Here is a 21402-nt window from a genome sequence, read left to right as displayed (position 1 = left end):
ACTACATTCTGCACTCTCTCATTTCCTTGTCTATGAACGGTATGCTTTGTCTGTATAGCGCGCAAGAAACAATACTTTTCATTGTATTAGTACATGTGACAATAATAAATCAAATCAAATCAAAAGTCAGGATGGTGAGGGCTCGGAGGGGGAACTTGCAAGTGATGGTGTTCCCCAAGTGGCTGCTGCCCCCGCCTTGTGCTTCTAGATGGTAGAGGTGGTGGGTTTGGAAGGGGCTGATACTGTTATCTGGACTCCAGCATGTACCTTCCCCGTGTCTGCATGGGTTTCCTCCAGGTGCTCCAGTTTCCTCCCACAGTCTGAAACACATGCTGGTTAGGGCGCATTGGGCCATGCTAAATTCTCCCTCAGTGTAACCCAAACAGGAGTGTGGCGATGAGGGGGATTTTCACAGTAACTTCATTGCAGTGTTAATGTAAGCCTTACTTGTGACAACTAATCAATAAAGTTTTAAAACTTTAAACTTCAAGAGAGGGCCAGACCAGAAACAAAAAGTTATTGCCAACTTTCCCAGCAAGTTTCACTAACCCAGCAAGTGCCAAAGTGTCTTCATTGGATATGTAGCAGTCAGAATATTGTTGGAAACACGACAGCCAATTTGTACACAATAAGCTCCCATAAAGAACATGCTCCCACTCCTCTCCCGCCCTCGCCAACAATCATCTAGTTTTCGGCAGACACTGGAAGTCTAAAATAAAGGAACAGAAAATGCTAGAAAAACTCAGCAGGTCAGGCAGCCTCTACAGAGAGAGGCACAGAGTTAACATTTGGTACAATCCCCGCAGTGCAGAAAGAGGCCATTCGGCCCATTGAGAATGCATCGAGCACAATCCCACCCTGGCTCTATCCCCAGGGTAAACCCCGCATATTTACCCCGCTAATCCCCCTGACACTAAGGGACAATTTACCATGGCCAATCCCCCTAATCTACACATCTTTGGACACTAAGGGACAATTTAGCATGGCCAATCCACCTAACCTACACATTTTTGGACATTAAGCGGCAATTTGGCACAGCTAATGCACCCTAACCTGCATGTCTTTTGGACTGGAAACCAGAGCACCCGGAGGAAACCCACGCAGACACAAGGGAGAACGTGCAGACTCCGCACAGACAGTGACCCGAGCCGGGAATCAAAAATGGGTTTGTGGTGCCCTGAGGCAGCAGTGCCAACCCTGATCTTAACCAAGAGGACCTAGACGGTGCTTTCTGTGCTGCGAAAATCCTTATCCCAGCAACAACTCCTGCTGTTTGACTGGTTGGGTTCTGGTATTGACACACATATGGTAATGGTGAAAGGGCGTGTATCCTGCCCTGTCCTCTATCTGAGTAGGTCTATATAATAGGCTGGCTTCCTGCATCTGCATCTTGTTGTTTCTGGGTAACCTCGGTACACCGGCTGAGTTGCAGTCTCTGCTTGCTTTTGCTGTGTGGTAGCTAGGGAGCTTGTTAGTGCTCTTGTTTTCTCTGCTTCCTGTTTTATTTTGTTGCAGAGAAAGTTGCCTCGCAGCTGAGAGAGAGAGACAGCTTTCTGAAGAGAACTGTCACTGCGACAGACAGAGTTCTTTGCACAGAAAGTTTGCCTCTGACAGAGAGAGAGACAGAGTTTCTTCTTGCAGTGAAGTTTCTCTGCGACAGAGAGACATATTTTTGCCAGTGGGACCCTGGGGTGTGACCCACCCCCCCTCTTTCAAACATGAGCAACGCCTCGACAACCAACATGCGGCTTAAACTCCCGCTCATCTGCCTCCTCCTGCAGCTCCTGCTCATCATCCTGTTTGGAGTCTTCGTTCGCTACGACAGAGACACTGACCCCAGCGAGTGGTCCAGGCGCAAGGCTCAGGAGAACGTCACTGATTCCGACAACGAGTTCTACTTTAGGTACCCCAGTGAGTAAGAACGCAGAACTAAACCTTTATCCCCCCTCCCCTTCATCTCTCCTTCCTCCTTCCCTCTCTCTCCCTTTAATCTCCCTTTTCTCCTTCCCTCTCTCTCCCTTTAATCTTTCCTTTCTTCTTCCCTCTCTCTCTCTCCCCTCCCGTTCTCTTCCTTCAATCTCCCCTTTCTCCTTCCCCCCTCTTTCTCTCTCCCCCCTTTCTCTCCCTTTAATCTCTCCATTCTCCTTCCCTCTCTCTCCGTTTAATCTCTCCACTCTCCTTCCCTCTCTCTCCCTTTAACCTCTCCTTTCTCCTTCCCTCTCTCACTCTCCTCCCTTTCTCTTCCTTTAATCTCCCCTTTCTCCTCCCCCTCCCTTTCTCTCCCTTTAATCTCCCCTTTCTCCTTCCCTCTCTTCTCCCTTTAATCTACCCTTTCTCTTCCCTCTCGCTCTCTTGATTAGTCTCTCCTTTCTTCTCTCTCTCTCATTAATCTCTCTCTCTCTCGTAATCTCACTTTTCTCTCTCTCAGATGGCTGCATTGTTGCCTGATTTTTTCCCCCTTTAAACCTTCCTCCAGGGCACGTTACAAAACTGTGATGCCTTTTCTTGCCAAATAGCAATCTGGTCAGACTGGGTGGGTGGATGGTGGTGGTGGTGGTGGTGGGGGGAGGCAGTTAAGGGCTACAGCCGAGAGGGAGGGCAACACAATCGCGCAGCAGCAAGAAGTGCCAAGGAGTGGGAAGCATTTCCCAAGCAGCTATTTGGCTACAGGAGCCATCAGATTTTCATAACATCGTTTATTTTTCAAGCAAGCCTCACCCCTTCCCCATAGCCTTCGAGGAATAAAGTGAGGGGGGAGGATGGAGGAGAGGTGGGTGCTTTCAAACTAAAAATAGTGAATTAAAAAATTCAACCCCTCCCGTTTCGCTTGCCCTTTCCAATCTCGACTCTGCAATACTTGGCTGTTACTCTGGGGTGTGACATGGGCTGAGGGCTAGGTTCATTTCCCAACACTGTGGGGGCAACACACCTTTCCCTCCACCGTCCTGCAGCGCGGCGCTCCCTCGGCACCGACCCTCCCGCAGCGCGGCACTCCCTCGGCACCGACCCTCCCGCAGCGCGGCGCTCCCTCGGCACCGACCCTCCCGCAGCGCGGCGCTCCCTCGGCACCGACCCTCCCGCAGCGCGGCGCTCCCTCGGCACCGACCCTCCCGCAGTGCGGCGCTCCCTCGGCACCGACCCTCCCGCAGCGCGGCGCTCCCTCGGCACCGACCCTCCCGCAGCGCGGCGCTCCCTCGGCACCGACCCTCCCGCAGTGCGGCGCTCCCTCGGCACCGACCCTCCCGCAGCGCGGCGCTCCCTCGGCACCGACCCTCCCGCAGCGCGGCGCTCCCTCGGCACCGACCCTCCCGCAGCGCGGCGCTCCCTCGGCACCGACCCTCCCCACAGTGCGGCGCTCCCTCGGCACCGACCCTCCCACAGTACGGCGCTCCCTCAGCACCGACCCTCCAACAGCGCTGTGCTCCCTCAGCACTGCTGAGTTTTGGTTAGAATTTGGGATCTGGTTGATGTGGGGAGGGTGAACATAAGAACATAAGAAATAGTGTCGCTGCTCAGTTCCACTTTCCCGCCCTCTCCCCATAACCCTTAATCCCCTCTCTTATCAAAAACCCATCAACCCGCTTCTTAAAAATATTTAGCGAGGCAGCCTCCACCACTTCAACGGGCAGAGAATTCCAGAGATTCACCACCCTTTGAGTGAAGAAGTTCCTCCTCAACTCCGTTCTAAACCGCCTCCCCTTTATCTTGAGGCTGTGCCCCCTAGTCCTACTGTCTTTTTTGAGCGGGAAGAGTCTCTCCACCTCTATCCTATCCATCCCATTCATCATCTTATACGTCTCAATGAGATCTCCTCTCATTCTTCTAAACTCCAACGAGTACAAGCCCAGTTTATTCAGCCTCTCCTCATAGCTCAACCCCCTCAACTCCGGTATCAGCCTAGTAAACCTCCTCTGCACTCCCTCCAAGGCCAAAATATCCTCGCGCAGATGCGGCGCCCAAAAATGCACACAGTACTCCAGTTGCGGCCTCACCAATGCCCTATACAGCCGCAGCAAGACCTCCCTACTTTTATATTCAATCCCCCTCGCTATGAAGGCCAGCATCCCATTCGCCTTCCTGACCACCTGCTGCACCTGCAGGCTGGGTTTTTGCGACTCATGCACAAGGACCCCGAGGTGGACTCAGAGTAGTGAGAACTGGACGTAGAAACGGGTCCCCCGGGCTGGACAGGAAGGGGTTAGAACGAAATCTGTGCGGCAACAAACTGGCAGGTTCTGTTTGTCCAAATCAACTTTGAACTCAGAGCGGGTGTCTGTGTGTGAAGGTCAGCTGGAACCCTGTCCCAGTTGGTGTACACTAATGGTTAAATGCCTGATACGAGTTTAGAGTCTACTTTGCCAATATGTACACAGATCAGACAAGTCAGCGTGCAAACAAATTGCAGAAGTTACCCCGCAGACCAATGGCAAGCGAGCAAACACAGTGTCAGGACACATACCTGCCCCTACCACGGTTGAATAGCCACGAGGAAATCTTTGATCGGGGTGACATAATGCGACAGCAACCCCAGCTTCTGCAGTGACCTGCATTTGTGTGGCACCATTGCGCGGGTAAAAGAAGACCAAGGAGCTTAAAGCAAGTGAGGCAACCCCCACCCCTCCCCGTACTCCAACGGTACACTGGTGGCAGGGTGGGTGCATGGAACAGGCTGGGAAAGCAGACCCTGACACCAAAGACCAGGTCCCCCCGGAGAGAACCAGAATGAGAAAGTGGGGGTGGGGGGATGGTGCTGGTGAGCAAAGTCCCAGTCACAGAGGGGGGGGGTGCTTTAAGAAGGAGACAGAGAGAGAGACAGGGAGAGAGAGAGAGACAGGGAGAGAGAGACAGACAGAGGGAGAGAGAGACACACAGAGAGACACACAGAGAGACACACAGAGAGACACACAGAGAGAGAAACAGAGAGAGACAGTGGGAGAAAACGAGAGAGAGAGGGAGGGAGAGAAAGTGAAGTAGAAAGAGTAAGCGAGAGGGTGACAGAGAGAGCAAGAGAGAATGGGAAAGCAAGTGACATAGAGAATCATAGAACCCTACAGTGCAGCAGGAGGCCATTCGGCCCATTGAGTCTGCACCGACCACAATCCCACTCATACCCCGTCCCCATAATCCCACACATTTACCCTAGCTAGTCCCCCTGACACTAAGGGGCAATTTAGCATGGCCAATCCACCCTAACCTGCACATCTTTGGATTATGGGAGGAAACCGGAGCACCCAGAGGAAACCCACTCAGACATGGGGAGAACGTGCAAACTCCACACAGATAGTGACCTGAGGCCGGGAATCAAACCCAGGTCCCTGGCTCTGCAAGACAGCACTGCTAACCCACTGTGCCACCCCCAAGAGAGCAAGAAAAACTGAGGGAGAGAGACAGAGAGAGAGAGAGAGACAGAGAAGAGAGAGAGACAGAGAGAGAGAGAGAAATTGAGTGAGTGAGATTGAGAGAGAGAGAGAAAATGACAGAGAGGGAGACACACAGAGAGAGGGAGAGAGCCGGCCAGAGAGAGAGAGCCAGAGAGGGAGGGAGAGAGAAAGCCAGAGAGAGAGGGGGAGAGAGAGAGCCAGAGAGAGAGGGAGAGAGACAGAGAGAGAGGGACAGAGAGAGGGAGAGAGAGACACACAGAGGGAGGGAGAGAGAAACACAGAGGGAGGGAGAGAGACACACAGAGGGAGGGAGAGAGACACACAGAGGGAGGGAGAGAGACACAGAGAGGGAGGGAGAGAGGGACACAGAGGGAGGGAGAGAGAGACACAGAGGGAGGGAGAGAGAGACACAGAGGGAGGGAGAGAGAGACACAGAGGGAGGGAGAGAGGGACAGAGGGAGGGAGAGAGGGACAGAGGGAGAGAGAGACACAGAGGGAGGGAGAGAGAGACACAGAGAGAGGGAGAGAGAGACACAGAGGGAGGGAGAGAGACAGAGACAGAGAGAGAGATAGCGAGGTGGGGAGGTTTAGGGAGGGAATTCCAGAGCTTAGGCTCCCCCCCCCAGGCAGCTGAAGGCACAGTCGCCAATGGCGGAGCGATGGGAATTGGGGGATGCTCAAGAGGCCAGAATTGGAGGAACGCAGATGCTAAGTTGCCGGGAGGCTGGGTGTTGTTGCCCGGGGCAGTGTTGGTGTCACAGTGAATGCATGACGTGTGGGAACAGTGTCTCCGTGTGAAATGCGGGCTGGACTGTGAGCAGGCAGGTGAGTTTGAGAGAGTAAGGCACACCCACCATCACAACATCTCATCAAACTGGACGATCAGTGATTCTTGTGTGGACCAGTTCTCACCAGATATAACAACTCAGCTCCAACTGAAACTGCATTCCAACTTCTACTGCTACCCTCGGAGCAAGCCCCAACCTGCTATCCCACCAACTCAGTCTGTTTGATGGCTGGTGGGATATGTGGAGCATATGTTATTTATCAAGAGTAGGCTTACATTAACACCGCAGTGAAGTCACTGTGAAAATCCCCCTAGTAGTCATGCTCCTGAGAGACAATTTAGCATGGTCAATCCACCTAACTGGCACATCTTTGGACACTAAGAGACAACTTAGCACAGCCAATCCACCTAACCTGCACATTTTTTGGACTGTGGGAGAAAACCGGAGCACCTGGAGGAAACCCATGCAGACATGGGGAGAACATGCAGACTCCACACAGACGCTGACTCGAGCTGGGAATCGAACCCCAGTCCCTGGCGCTGCAAGGCTGCAGTGCTAACCCAGTGTGCTGACAGAAGAAGGATGTCTGGGTGGGGTCCTTGATTATGCCGGCTGCTTTTCCCTGAGGCAGCGGGAAGTGTAGACGGAGTCAATGGATGGGAGGCTGGTTTGTGTGATGGATTGGGCTACATTCACCACCCTTTTGTAGTTCCTTGCGGTCTTGGACAGAGCAGGAGCCCAGACCAAGCTGTGATACAACCAGAAAGGATGCTTTCTGTGGAGCATGGTGAGAGTCGTAGCTGACATGCTGAATGGTTAGCTATTCAACCTTAGTGGGCATTGCAGAGAGCCAATGACCTGCCTTGGTGCCCAGGGACAAGGGGTCTTGCGTAATAGTGATCCCCACTTTCCATTCTCTCTCTTTCTATCCCACCTGATCCCCCTTTCGCGGGGTCTTGCCCCCGCTTCCCGTTCCAGGTTTCCAGGATGTTCACGTAATGATCTTCGTGGGGTTCGGGTTCCTCATGACCTTTCTGAAGAAATATGGCTACGGGAGCGTGGGATTCAACTTTGTTCTGGCAGCTTTCTCTGTGCAGTGGGCCACTCTGGTCCAGGGCTGGCTACACTCCATGGGGGAGGACGGCAAGATCCATGTTGGCATTGAGAGGTAAGGTGGGCGAGGGAGATTGTGGGGAGGAACAGAGGGCAGAGGGGGGTTGGAGGGAGGAAGAGAGGGCAGAGGGGAGATTGGAGGGAGAATAGGAGTGTTGAGAATGGGTGAGTTGAGTGGAGATGGAAGACATTGAATGGAAATGGAGGGAGTTGAGCGGAATGAGAAAGTTGAGGGGAGTTGAGGGAAATGAGGGGGATTGGAGGGAAATGAGGGCTGTTGAGTAGATTGGAAGGAGTTGAGGAGGATGGAGGGAGTTGAGGGGGGTTGAGGGGGGTTGAGGGGGATTGAGGGAGGTTGAGGAGGACTGGGAGATTGGTGGGATAGAGCGGAATGGAGCGAGTTAAGGGGGCTGAGGGGATGGAGAGAGTTGAGGGGGACTGGGGGAATTGAGGGGGACTGGGAGATTGGTGGGATAGAGCGGAATGGAGCGAGTTAAGGGGGCTGAGGGAATGGGGAGAGTTGAGGGGGACTGGGGGAATTGAGGGGGACTGGGGGAGTTGGTGGGGTTGAGTGGAATGGAGCGAGTTAAGGGGGCTGAGGGGATGGAGAGAGTTGAGGGGGACTGGGGGAATTGAGGGGGACTGGGAGATTGGTGGGGTTGAGTGGAATGGAGCGAGTTAAGGGGGCTGAGGGGATGGGGAGAGTTGAGGGGGACTGGGGGAATTGAGGGGGACTGGGAGATTGGTGGGATAGAGCGGAATGGAGCGAGTTAAGGGGGCTGAGGGGATGGAGAGAGTTGAGGGGGACTGGGGGAATTGAGGGGGACTGGGGGAGTTGGTGGGGTTGAGTGGAATGGAGCAAGTTAAGGGGGCTGACGGCGGGAGTGGGGGGCTGTGTTGGGAGAATCTATGTGTCACTGAGTTGTCCTCAATGCTCCTGGATTCCCGGGATTGGTGATTGGGGCTGGGGGGGGAATGGTTCTGCCGCCCATTGCTGAGGTCTCCAAACGCGCGTGTGTCGTTGCAGTATGATTAACGCTGAATTCTGCACTGGATCCGTCCTCATTTCCTTCGGAGCTCTGCTGGGAAAGACCAGCCCTGCCCAACTTCTCATCATGACTATCTTCGAATCCGCCCTTTTCTCCATCAACGAGTACGTGCTTCTCTCTGTCTTAGAGGTAAGACTTCATGGCTTGAGTTACAAGAATGATCCCTGGAATGAAGAGCTTGTCGGATGAGGAACGGGTTGAGGACTCTGGGTCTGTACTCGTTGGAGTTTAGAAGGATGAGGGGGGGATCTTATTGAAACTTACAGGATACTGCGAGGCCCTGGATAGAGTGGACGTGGAGAGGATGTTTCCACTAGTAGGAAAAACTAGAAGCAGAGGGCACAACCTCAGGCTAAAGGAACAATCCTTTAAAACAGAGATGAGGAGGAATTTCTTCAGCCAGAGAGTGGGGAATCTGTGGAACTCTTTGCCGCAGAGGAGGCCGGGTCACTCAGTGTCTTTAAGACAGAGATAGATAGATTCCTGATTAATAAGGGGATTGGGGGTTATGGGGAAAAGGCAGGAGAATGGGGGATGAGAAAAATATCAGCCATGATTGAATGGGGGAGCAGACTCGATGGGCCAAGTGGCCTCATTCTGCTCCTATGTCTTATGGTTATAAGGAGAGGCTGGATAGACTGGGACTTTTTCCTCTGGAGCGTAGGAGGCTGAGGGGTGATCTTATAGAGGTCTATAAAATAATGAGGGGCATAGATCAGCTAGATAGTCAATTACTTTTCCCCAAAGGTAGGGGAGTCTAAAACTAGAGGGCGTAGGTTTAAGGTGAGAGGGGAGAGGGTCCAGAAGGACAATTTTTTCATTCAGAGTGGTGAGTGTCTGGAACAAGCTGCCAGAGGCAGTAATAGAGGTGGGTACAATTTTGTCTTTTAAAAAGCATTTAGACAGTTGCAAGGGTAAGATGGGTATAGAGGGATATGGGCCAAATGTGGGCAATTGGGACTAGTTTAGTGGTTGAAGAAACAGGGGTAGCATTGGGCAAGTTGGGCCGAAGGGCCGATTTCCATGCTGTAAACCTCTGCGACTCAAAACACGACGGCCCAAGTGGTCCAATAGCCCGAATCGTGCGCAGGAGCATGCGGATATCCTACGCTCTGTGCGGACACTTCCTCCTCCTTGACTCTCCCCCCCCACCCCTGTAGCCCCAATTTGCCACCTCCACAACAAGTTGCGATTGGGTGTACCTCGCATACAGAGAAGGGGGTGAGGCGGGGAGGGTCAGAGGGAGAGGAGGAGGAGGAGAGGGGGGAGGAGAGGGAGGAGGAATCTGCCTTGTTCAGGCACTGGGAGGGAAGGGGTTAGCGCAGGGAGAAGGGCTGGGTGGAGGGGAGGTGAGGGGGTACATCTGGCAACAGTGCAACAGGCAGGCTGTTTCTTGAACACACAAACACAAGGGGACTCTGTTCAGCAAAACACTGTACAAAGGGCAAACAAACCCAACTCCCTGTGATTCCAATAATCAGACAGTCTTTATCAAGATCACTCAGTGGAAAATTACAACAGCTCTCAGCTAAACAACTGCCTGGGAATGCATACCTCATCCCCTGGGTAACGTTCAGACTTAAAACATACTCTCCCATCCTCAGAATAACACGGAATGTTATAACACTCTCTCTTACACACTGTCCCTCAGTATAACACTCTCTCTCTCACACACTGTCCCTCAGTATAACACTCTCTCTCTCACACACACTGTCCCTCAATATAACACTCTCTCTCACACACACTGTCCCTCAGTATAACACTCTCTCTCACACACACTGTCCCTCAGTATAACACTCTCTCTCACACACACTGTCCCTCAGTATAACACTCTCTCTCACACACACTGTCCCTCAGTATAACACTCTCTCTTACACACTGTCCCTCAGTATAACACTCTCTCTCACACACATTGTCCCTCAGTATAACACTCTCTCTCTCACACACTGTCCCTCAGTATAACACTCTCTCTCTCACACACTGTCCCTCAGTATAACACTCTCTCTCACACACACACTGTCCCTCAGTATAACACTCTCTCTCTCTCACTGTCCCTCAGTATAACACTCTCTCTCACACACACACTGTCCCTCAGTATAACACTCACACACACACACACTGTCCCTCAGTATAAGACTCTCTCACACACACTGTCCCTCAGTATAACACTCTCTCTCTCACACTGTCCCTCAGTATAACACTCACACACACACACACTGTCCCTCAGTATAAGACTCTCTCACACACTGTCCCTCAGTATAACACTCTCTCTCTCACACTGTCCCTCAGTATAACACTCACACACACACACACTGTCCCTCAGTATAACACTCTCTCTCACACACTGTCCCTCAGTATAACACTCTCTCTCTCTCACTGTCCCTCAGTACAACACTCTCTCTCACACACACTGTCCCTCAGTATAACACTCTCTCACACACACACTGTCCCTCAGTATAACACCCTCTCACACACACACTGTCCCTCAGTATAACACTCTCTCGCACACACTGTCCCTCAGTATAACACTCACTCTCACACACACACTGTCCCTCAGTATAACACTCTCTCACACACACACTGTCCCTCAGTATAACACTCTCTCACACACACACTGTCCCTCAATATAACACTCTCTCTCTCTCACACTGTCCCTCAGTATAACACTCTCTCTCTCTCACACTGTCCCTCAGTATAACACTCTCTCTCTTACACACTGTCCCTCAGTATAACACTCTCTCTCACACACACTGTCCCTCAGTATAAGACTCTCTCACACACTGTCCCTCAGTATAACACTCACACACACACACTGTCCCTCAATATAACACTCTCTCTCACACACACTGTCCCTCAGTATAACACTCTCTCGCACACACTGTCCCTCAGTATAACACTCTCTCTCACACACACACTGTCCCTCAGTATAACACTCTCTCACACACACACTGTCCCTCAGTATAACACTCACACACACACACTGTCCCTCAGTATAACACTCTCTCTCACACACCCTGTCCCTCAGTATAACACTCTCTCTCACACACACTGTCCCTCAGTATAACACTCTCTCTCACACACACTGTCCCTTAGTATAAGACTCTCAGTTATAACACTCTAACACACTGTCCTTCAGTATAACACTCTCTCTCTCACACACACTGTCCCTCAGTATAACACTCCCTCACACACACACTGTCCCTCAGTATAACACTCTCTCACACACACACTGTCCCTCAGTATAAGACTCTCTCACACACTGTCCCTCAGTATAAGACTCTCTCACACACTGTCCCTCAGTATAAGACTCTCTGCTGTATTTGATTTGATGGTGTTTTTCAGTGTGTATATTTGAATGTGTCCAGTTTTTTTGTGGGCTTATCCCCCTGTATTATTACACTCAGATAAAGGACGCTGGTGGGTCCATGACCATTCACACCTTTGGGGCGTATTTCGGCCTGACGATTGCCCGTATCCTGTACCGAGCGCAGTTGGATAAGAGTCGTCAGCGCGAGGGATCCGTCTATCATTCCGACTTGTTTGCTATGATCGGTGAGTCCTTCTCAAACCTTCCCCTTTCTCCCCCCAGCCCTAGTGTGTGTCCTGAACACTCCCCACTTGCCTGGATGAGTGTCTCTCTAACAACAATCTCCACTTGCCTGGATGAGTGCGTCTCCAACAACAATCTCCACTTGCCTGGATGAGTGCGTCTCCAACAACAATCTCCACTTGCCTGGATGAGTGCGTCTCCAACAACAATCTCCACTTGCCTGGATGAGTGCGTCTCCAACAACAATCTCCACTTGCCTGGATGAGTGCGTCTCCAACAACAATCTCCACTTGCCTGGATGAGTGTGTCTCCAACAACAATCTCCACTTGCCTGGATGAGTGTGGCTCCAACAACAATCTCCACTTGCCTGGATGAGTGCGGCTCCAACAACAATCTCCACTTGCCTGGATGAGTGCGGCTCCAACAACAATCTCCACTTGCCTGGATGAGTGCGGCTCCAACAACAATCTCCACTTGCCTGGATGAGTGTGGCTCCAACAACAATCTCCACTTGCCTGGATGAGTGCGGCTCCCAACAACACTCGAGAAGCTCGACACCATCCAGGACAAAGCAGCCCCGCTCGATTGACACGCTAACCACAAACACTCACTCCCTCCACCACCGACACAGCCGTGTGTACCATTTACAAGATGCCCGTAGCGACTCACCAAGGCTCCTTCAACAGCATCTTCCAAACCCTCCACCTCTACCATCTAGAAGGACAAGGGGAGGGGGCAGCAGACACATGGGGAACACCACCACCTGCAAGTTCCCCCCTCCGAGCCACTCACCATCCCGACTGGGAAATATATCGGCCGTTCCTTCACTGTGGCTGGGGTCAAAATCCCAGAACTCCCTCCCTAACAGCACTGTGGGTGTACCTACCCCACACACGGGGACTGACTGATGTCCAATAACAATCCCGGAACTCCCTCCCTAACAGCACTGTGGGTGTACCTACCCCACACACGGGGACTGACTGATGTCCATAACAATCCTGGAACTCCCTCCCTAACAGCACTGTGGGTGTACCTACCCCACACATGGGGGCTGACTGATGTCCAATAACAATCCCGGAACTCCCTCCCTAACAGCACTGTGGGTGTACCTACCCCACACACGGGGACTGAGTGGGTCCAAGATGGGGGCTCACCCACCACCTCAAGGAGCAATTAGGAATGGGGTATAGATGCTGTGCCCAGCCAGCAAGGCCCATGTCCCCCAATTGAATAACAGTAAGACAGCAGGAGGCCATTCAGCCCATCTATGCACAAGTGCCTCTGCTAAGAAGCTTTCCCAGACACCTCACCCTCAGTGGGACTGGCAGCGAACCGATAGGCCTCAACTCTGAAGCTGAAATGATGGTTGCTGGCCTTGTTAATAATCAGAGTGCAGACTGGATGTTTGTCCAGAGATGTGAATCGCAGTACTCTGCTGTACCCTGCTGGGTCAATCCAGGAACTGAATATACCCTAACAAAACATGGAGCCCTCGACAGTGAGGCCCCATCACTGACTGACCCCTCGATAGTGCGGCCCTCTCACTGACTGACCCCTCGATAGTGCGGCCCTCTCACTGACTGACCCCTCGATAGTGCGGCCCTCTCACTGACTGACCCCTCGATAGTGCGGCCCTCTCACTGACTGACCCCTCGATAGTGCGGCCCTCTCACTGACTGACCCCTCGATAGTGCGGCCCTCTCACTGACTGACCCCTCGATAGTGCGGCCCTCTCACTGACTGACCCCTCGATAGTGCGGCCCTCTCACTGACTGACCCCTCGATAGTGCGGCCCTCTCACTGACTGACCCCTCGATAGTGCGGCCCTCTCACTGACTGACCCCTCGATAGTGCGGCCCTCTCACTGACTGACCCCTCGATAGTGCGGCCCCGTCACTGACTGACCCCTCGATAGTGCGGCCCTCTCACTGACTGACCCCTCGATAGTGCGGCCCTCTCACTGACTGACCCCTCGATAGTGCGGCCCTCTCACTGACTGACCCCTCGATAGTGCGGCCCTCTCACTGACTGACCTCTCGATAGTGCGGCCCTCTCACTGTGTGACCTCTTTTGTCCCCAGGTGCTATCTACCTCTGGATGTTCTGGCCCAGTTTTAACTCTGCAGTGACCACCCTGGGCAGTCCTCAGCATCGAACTGCTCTTAATACCTACTACTCACTGGCCGCGTGTACCCTCGCCACGTTCGCCACGTCTAGTGTCGTTAACGCAGAGGGGAAGCTGGATATGGTATGTACAGCACCCAGGTATCACGCTCCTGGCTTCACATTGCTCACAATCTCCGCTCCCTCACAAAACAAGAAGTCAATTATCTTCCATAAGAGAGAGTGTGTGTGAGAGAGAGTGTGTGTGCAAGAGACAGAGCTAGTGTGTGTGTGTGTGCGAGAGACAGAGATAGGGTGTGTGTGTGTGCGAGAGACATAGTGTGTGTGTGTGCGAGAGACAGAGATAGGGTGTGTGTGTGTGCGAGAGACAGAGATAGGGTGTGTATGTGTGCGAGAGACAGAGATAGGGTGTGTGTGTGTGCGAGAGACAGAGATAGGGTGTGTGTGTGTGCGAGAGACAGAGATAGGGTGTGTGTGTGCGAGAGACAGACATAGGGTGTGTGTGCCAGAGACAGAGATTGTGAGTGTGTGTGTGTGTGCACACGAGAGACAGAGATAGTGTGCGTGTGTGTGCGAGAGACAGAGATAGTGTGTGTGTGCGCGGGAGTCAGAGATAGTGTGTGTGCGCGCGAGAGACAGAGATAGTGTGTGTGTGCGCGAGAGACAGAGATAGTGTGTGTGTGCGCGAGAGACAGAGATAGTGTGTGTGTGTGTGCGCGAGAGACAGAGATAGTGTGTGTGTGTGTGTGCGAGAGACAGAGATAGTGTGTGTGTGTGCGCGAGAGACAGAGATAGTGTGTGTGTACGTGCGAGAGACAGAAGTAGTGTGTGTGTGCGCGAGAGACAGAGATAGTGTGTGTGTGCGCGCGAGAGACAGAGATAGTGTGTGTGTGCGCGCGAGAGACAGAGATAGCGTGTGTGTGCGCAAGAGACAGAGATAGTGTGTGTGTGTGCGAGAGACAGAGATAGTGTGTGTGTGTGTGTGTGAGAGAGAGACAGAGATAGTGTGTGTGTGTGCGAGAGTGTGCGTGTACGTGAGAGACAGAGAGAGAGATAGTGTGTGTAGTGTTTGTGCGCAAGAGAGAGTGTTCGATATATGTGAGGTGATGCATATTGGTAGACTGAACCAGGGTAGGACTTAGTCGGTTAATGGTAGGGCACTGGGGAGAGTTACAGAACAAAGAGATCTAGGGGTACAGGTTCATAGCTCCTTGAAAGTGGAGTCACAGGTGGACAGAGTGGTAAAGAAGGCATTTGGCATGCTTGGTTTCATCGGTCAGAACATTGAATACAGGAGTTGGGACGTCTTGTTGAAGCTGTACAAGACATTGGTAAGGCCACACTTGGAATACTGTGTACAGTTCTGGTCACCTGATTATAGAAAGGATATTATTAAACTAGAAAGAGCGCAGAAAAGATTTACTAGGATACTAATGGGACTTGATGGTTTGAGTTATAAGGAGAGGCTGGATAGACTGGGACTTTTTTCTCTGGAGCGTAGGAGGCTGAGGGGTGATCTTATAGTGGTCTATAAAATAATAAGGGGCACAGATCAGCTAGATAGTCAATATCTTTTCCCCAAAGGTAGGGGAGTCTAAAACTAGAGGGCATAGGTTTGAGGGGAGAGGGGAGAGGGTCCAGAGGGGCAGTTTCTTCACACAGAGGATGGTGAGTGTCTGGAATGAGCTGCCAGAGGTAGTAGTAGAGGTGGGTGCAATTTTGTCTTTTAAAAAGCATTTAGACAGTTACATGGGTACGATGGGTATAGAGGGATATGGGCCAAACGTGGGCAATTGGGACTCGCTTAGGGGTTTAACAAAAAAGGACAGCATGGAAAAGTTGGGCCGAAGGGCCTGGAAACCTCTGGTAAGGTGGGTGTAGAGGGCAAACGTGGGCAACTGGGACTAGCTTAGGGGTTAAAAGGAAAGGGCCAGCATGGGACAAGTTGGGCTGAAGGGTCTGTGCTGGAAACCTCTGTGAGTCTATCTGGTGGTGAGGGTGGACTGGAGAGGGAGAATTGGTGTCCGTGGTCGCGAGGGAGGTGGGTGATTCTAACAGTGTTTTCGCTCGTCTCTCCCCCCGGACAGGTACACATCCAGAACGCAGCGCTGGCTGGAGGGGTGGCCCTCGGCACTGCCGCGGAAATGATGATCACGGCTTACGGTTCCATGATTGTCGGGCTGTTCGCTGGCCTTATCTCCACGCTTGGTTTCAAGTTTCTGACGGTGAGACCGGACCCCGGGCTCCCCTCTGCGCTTGGGCTGGGGGGTGGGGGTGGGAGTTGGGTGGAGATCCATTCATGGGGTGTGGGCGCCACTGTCTGCGTGGAGTCTGCACGTTCCCCCCTCTCCCTGTGTCTGCGTGGGTTTCTTCCCACAGTCCGGAAGGTGTGCAGGTTAGGGTGGATTGGCCGTGCTAAATTGTCCCTTAGTGTCCAAAGATGTGTAGGTTAGGGTGGATTGGCCATGCTAAATTGTCCCTTAGTGTCCAAAGATGTGTAGGTTAGGGGGATTGGCCATGCAATTGTCCCTTAGTGTCGGGGGGACTAGCGAGGGTAAATCTGTGGGGTTATGGGGAACTGTCTGACATTTTGGGGCCAGTGTGCATGTGCAGGGTTCTGGAGCTGTCAGACTCTGGTGTGAATAGGCCCCCCCCCACCCCCGAGCTTTTATAGATGTTCCTGGTTGCACTGCCCTGAGTGCAGGGAGATTCAAGTCTGAGCTCCCACCGGAAAGACAACAGGGATTCACGCCAGTTTTCCGGCCAATTCAGCACTTTGGGATTTTTGTTTGGGATATTCGTGCCCTGTCAATGCAGAGAGCTCTAAGCCGGTGCTCCCTTCCCACAGCCAATCCTGGATTCCAAGTTGAAAATACAGGACACGTGCGGGGTGCACAACCTTCACGGAATGCCAGGAATCCTGGGAGGTTTGGTGGGAGCCATTCTGGCCTCTCTGGCCACGAAGGAGACCTACGGAGATGGGTGAGCATTCCAACATTGCCGGCTGTTCATTCTCGGAAAGAGGGGTCACTCAGATGGACAACACCAACGGCTGGGGTTCTGGAATGGGACAGATTTGTGGGGACAGAGAGGGGGAGGTGGGGAGAGAGGGGGAAGCTGGGAGAGAAAGGGAGGCAAGGGGGGAGGGATATTGGGAGGAAGCGGAGGGAGGGGGGAAGCGGGGGGAGAGAGAGGGGGAAGCGGGGGGAGAGAGAGGGGGAAGCGGGGGGAGAGAGAGGGGGAAGCAGGGGGAGGGGGGGAAGCGAGGAGGAGAGAGAGGGGGAAGCGAGGGGGAGAGAGGATAATCTCTGTGTTACGGGTTCTGGTTACAGGGTAATCTATGCATTACAGGGTCTGGTTACAGGACAATCTCTGCGTTACAGGCTCTGGTTACAGGGTAATCTCTGTGTTACAGGCTCCAGTTACAGGGTAATCTCTGTTACAGGCTCCAGTTAGAGGGTAATCTCTGCATTACAGGCTCTGGTTACTGTGTAAATGTCTGCGTTACAGGGTCTGGTTACAGGGTAATCTCTGTAACAGGCTCTAGTTACAGGGTAATCTCTGTGTTACAGGCTCCGGTTACAGGGTAATCTCTGTGTTACGGGTTCTGGTTACTGGGTAATCTCTGCATTACAGGCTTCAGTCACAGGGTAATCTCTGTGTTACAGGCTCCAGTTACAGGGTAATCACTGCATAATAGGCTATGGTTACAGGGTAATCTATGTGTTACAGGCTCCGGTTACAGGCTCATCTCTGCATTACAGGCTCCGATCACAGGGTAATCTATGTGTTACAGGCTCCGGTTACAGGCTCATCTCTGCATTACAGGCTCCGGTTACTGGGTAATCTATGTGTTACAAGTTCTGGTTACAGGGTAATCTCTGCATTACAGGCTCTTGTTACAGGGTAATCTCTGTGTTACAGGCTGCAGGATGTATTCCCGTTGCTGGACACGGACAGATCGGCCAAGGTACAAGGAGGTTATCAAGCTCTGGGACTGGCTGTCACATTAGGATTTGCTCTGATTGGAGGGACAATTGTAGGTACGTGTCTTCTCTCTCTCTCTCTCTCACACACCCTCCTACATCTGGGGAGGTCTCTCTAACCCCTCTCTCTCAAACACTCCTGTATCTGGGGAGGTCTCTCTAACTCCCTCTCTCTCTCACACACCCTCCTATATCTGGGGAGGTCTCTTTAACCCCCTCTCTTTCACACACCCTCCTAATATCTGGAAGGTCTCTCTTACCCCTTTTCTCTCTCTCTCTCACACACACCCTCCTATATCTGGGGAGGTCTCTCTAACCCCCTCTCTCTCACACACTCCTGTATCTGGGGAAGTCTCGCTAACCCCCTCTCTCTCTCTCTCTCTCTCTCTCTCTCACCCTCCTGTGTCTGGGGAGGTCTCTCTAACCCCCTCTCTCTCACACACTCCTGTATCTGGGGAAGTCTCGCTAACCCCCTCTCTCTCTCTCTCTCTCTCTCACCCTCCTGTGTCTGGGGAGGTCTCTCTAACCCCCTCTCTCTCACACACTCCTGTATCTGGGAGGTCTCTCTAACCCCCTCTCTCTCACCTTCCTATACCTGGGGAGGTCTCTCTAACCTCCTCTCTTTCACACACACTCCTAATATCTGGGTAGGTCTCTTTAACCCCCTCTCTCACACTCCTGTATTTGGGGAGTTCTCTCCAACCCCCTCTCTCTCACACACTCCTTTATCTGGGGATGTCTCTAACCCCCTCTCTCACACTCCTGTATCTGGGGAGGTCTCTCTAACCCCCTTTCTCTCTCTCTCTCTCTCTCTCACACACACACTCCTGTATCTGGGGAGGTCTTTCTAACTCCCTCTCTCACAACCTCCTGTTTCTCTAACCCCCTTTCTCTCACAAACATACTCTTGTATCTGGCGAGATCCCTCTAACCCTCTCTCTCTCACACACACACACTCCTGTACCTGGGGAGGTCTCTCTAACCCACTCTCTCACACACTCCTGTATTTGGGGAGGACTGTCTCATTCTCTGTGTCACAACTGTAAAGGAGAACATGCCCCTGTCTACATCAATGGGGACGAAGTAAAAAGGGTCAAGAGTTTCAAGTTTTTAGGTGCCCAGGTCACCCACAACCTGTCCTGGTCCCCCCCATGCCAAAGCTATAGTTTAGAAAGCCCCACCAATGCCTCTACTTTCTCAGAAGACTAAGGAGATTTGACATGTCCGCTACAACTCTCACCAACTTTCACAGATGCCCCATAGAAAGCATTCTTTCTGGTTGTATCACAGCTTGGTCTGGGCTCCTGCTCTGTCCAAGGCTGCAAGGAACTACAAAAGCGTCATGAATGTAGCCCAATCCCATCACACAAACCAGCCTCCCATCCATTGACTCCGTCTACACTTCCTGCTGCCTTGGGGAAAAGCAGCCGGCATAATCAAGGACCCCCCACACACCCCGGACATTCTCTCTTCCACCTTCTTCCATCGGGAAAAAGATAGAAAAGTCTGAGGTCCCGTACCGACCGACTCAAGAACAGCTTCTTCCCTGCTGCTGTCAGACTTTTGAATGGACCTACCTCGCATTAAGTTGATCTTTCTCTACACCCTCGCTGTGACTGTAACACCACATTCTGCGCCATCTCCTTTCCTTGTCTATGAACGGTATGCTTTGACTGTATAGCGCGCAAGAAACAATACTTTTCACTGTATCCCAATACATGGATGCTACTGGGACTTGATGGTTTGAGTTATAAGGAGAGGCTGGATAGACTGGGACTTTTTTCTCTGGAGCGTAGGAGGCTGAGGGGTGATCTTATAGAGGTCTATAAAATAATGAGGGGCACAGATCAGCTAGATAGTCAATATCTTTTCCCAAAGGTAGGAGAGTCTAAAACTAGAGGGTGTAGGTTTAAGGTGAGAGGGGAGAGATACAAAAGGATCCAGAGGGGCAATTTTTTCACACAGAGGGTGGTGAGTGTCTGGAACGAGCTGCCACAGGCAGTAATAGAGGGGGGTACAATTTTGTCTTTTAGGAAGCATTTAGACAGTTACATGGGTAAGATGGGTGTAGAGGGATATGGGCCAAATGCAGGCAACTGGGAATAGCTTAGGGGTTTGAAAAAAACAAGGGGGGGGGTCATGGACAAGTTGGGCTGAAGGGCCTATTTCCATGCTATAAACCTCTATGACTCGATGTGACAATAATAAATCAAATCTATGTATATGAACAGTATGCTTTCTCTGTACAGTGCACAAGAAACAATACTTTTCACTGTATCCCAATACGCGTGACAATAATAAATCAAATCGACACACTCCCCTGTTGCCTGTCAGATATAGGACCCTGAGTGTGATACGAGACACCCCTCACCCCATGAAGGGCAGTCTCTGTGACGGACAGCACCCCCCCGCCGCCCCTTACCCTCCAGCTACTCCCCGTTTCCCAGTTAGCATTGTAACCCCCGGGTGGCGAACAGGCTGGCGGTGCGGAAGTCTCCGGAATGATGGTTTTCTTTTCCCTTGTCGCTTTTGTTTCCAGGATTTGTGATGAAGCTTCCGATCTGGGGAGCCCCCGCGGACACACAGTGCTTTACTGACCAACCCTACTGGGAGGTGAGTCCCAAAGATGTGCGGAATAGGGTGGATTGGAGGGACAGAGGGAGAGGGAGAGGGAGAGGGGGAGAGAAAGGGAGAGAGAGAGAGAGGGAGAGAAAGGGAGAGAGAAAGGGAGCGAGAGAAAGGGAGAGTGAGAGAGAGGGGACTAACCTGTACTCTTTTGCCCTTCTGCCCTTCGCCTCTCTCTAGCTCCCGGAGGATGATTGGGATCACGGTGAACTGGTGCCAGTGAAGATCGAGGAGACAGAGAAACCCACGTAAAGAGGATGTCTGCAGATGGCCTGTTCCAGATTCGAGCCTGCCACAATCACCACAAACAGATATTTCCATGTTGTTATTTTTTTGTAAAAGCCATAGCTTTTTTATACTCATATCAGGAGGTATTTACCCTGAAACTTGACCCTGCCTCCTCCTGTGGGGGTTTAACATTTGAATAAAACACATTTACTTTGCAATCCACTGTTCCCTCTGTCTCTCGCTCTTTGCTAACAGTGTGCATTCATATAGCGCCTTTAATGGATGCAGGATCATCACAGGAGCAGTAACCAGACAAACTATCACCGCACTTCAGCCAAATGAGGAGATATAGGGAATCCCTACAGTGCAGGATGAGGCCACTCGGCCCAGCGAGTCTGCACTGTCCACAATCCACCCAATCCCCATAACCCCACCCTTTTACCCTAGCTAGTACCCCTAACACTAAGGGACAATTTAGCATGGCCAATCCACCTAACCTACACATCTTTAGACTGTGGGAGGAAACCGGAGACATGGGGAGAACATGCAGACTCTGCA

At 52.1% G+C, this 21402-nt stretch overlaps 2 protein-coding genes across 2 annotated transcripts in view; one reads left to right on the top strand and one right to left on the bottom strand.

Annotated features, from left to right (window-relative positions):
* LOC145340056 (hyaluronan and proteoglycan link protein 2-like) overlaps positions 1-20872 on the bottom strand; it is a 50292-nt gene extending 29420 nt beyond the window's left edge. Inside the window, 1 exon segment of the mRNA XM_080184473.1 lies at positions 20758-20872. The gene's annotated coding sequence lies outside the window, so the exon portion shown is untranslated.
* rhbg (Rh family B glycoprotein) lies at positions 1375-21062 on the top strand. The gene is made up of 10 exons (XM_080184472.1): positions 1375-1911; positions 7148-7337; positions 8310-8460; positions 11736-11883; positions 13963-14129; positions 16093-16230; positions 16854-16987; positions 17930-18048; positions 20531-20604; positions 20797-21062. Exons 1-10 carry the CDS (start codon positions 1719-1721, stop codon positions 20866-20868), a joined length of 1386 nt encoding a protein of 461 aa, XP_080040598.1. The 5' UTR covers positions 1375-1718; the 3' UTR covers positions 20869-21062.
* Positions 21063-21402: the final 340 nt, after the last annotated feature.

This window comes from Carcharhinus amblyrhynchos, unplaced genomic scaffold (genome assembly GCF_965287045.1).
Source record: "Carcharhinus amblyrhynchos unplaced genomic scaffold, sCarAmb.v2.hapA scaffold_749, whole genome shotgun sequence".
Taxonomy (NCBI): domain Eukaryota; kingdom Metazoa; phylum Chordata; class Chondrichthyes; order Carcharhiniformes; family Carcharhinidae; genus Carcharhinus; species Carcharhinus amblyrhynchos.
Note: the sequence above shows the minus strand (reverse complement) of the source record. Positions and strands in the feature narration are given on the sequence as shown.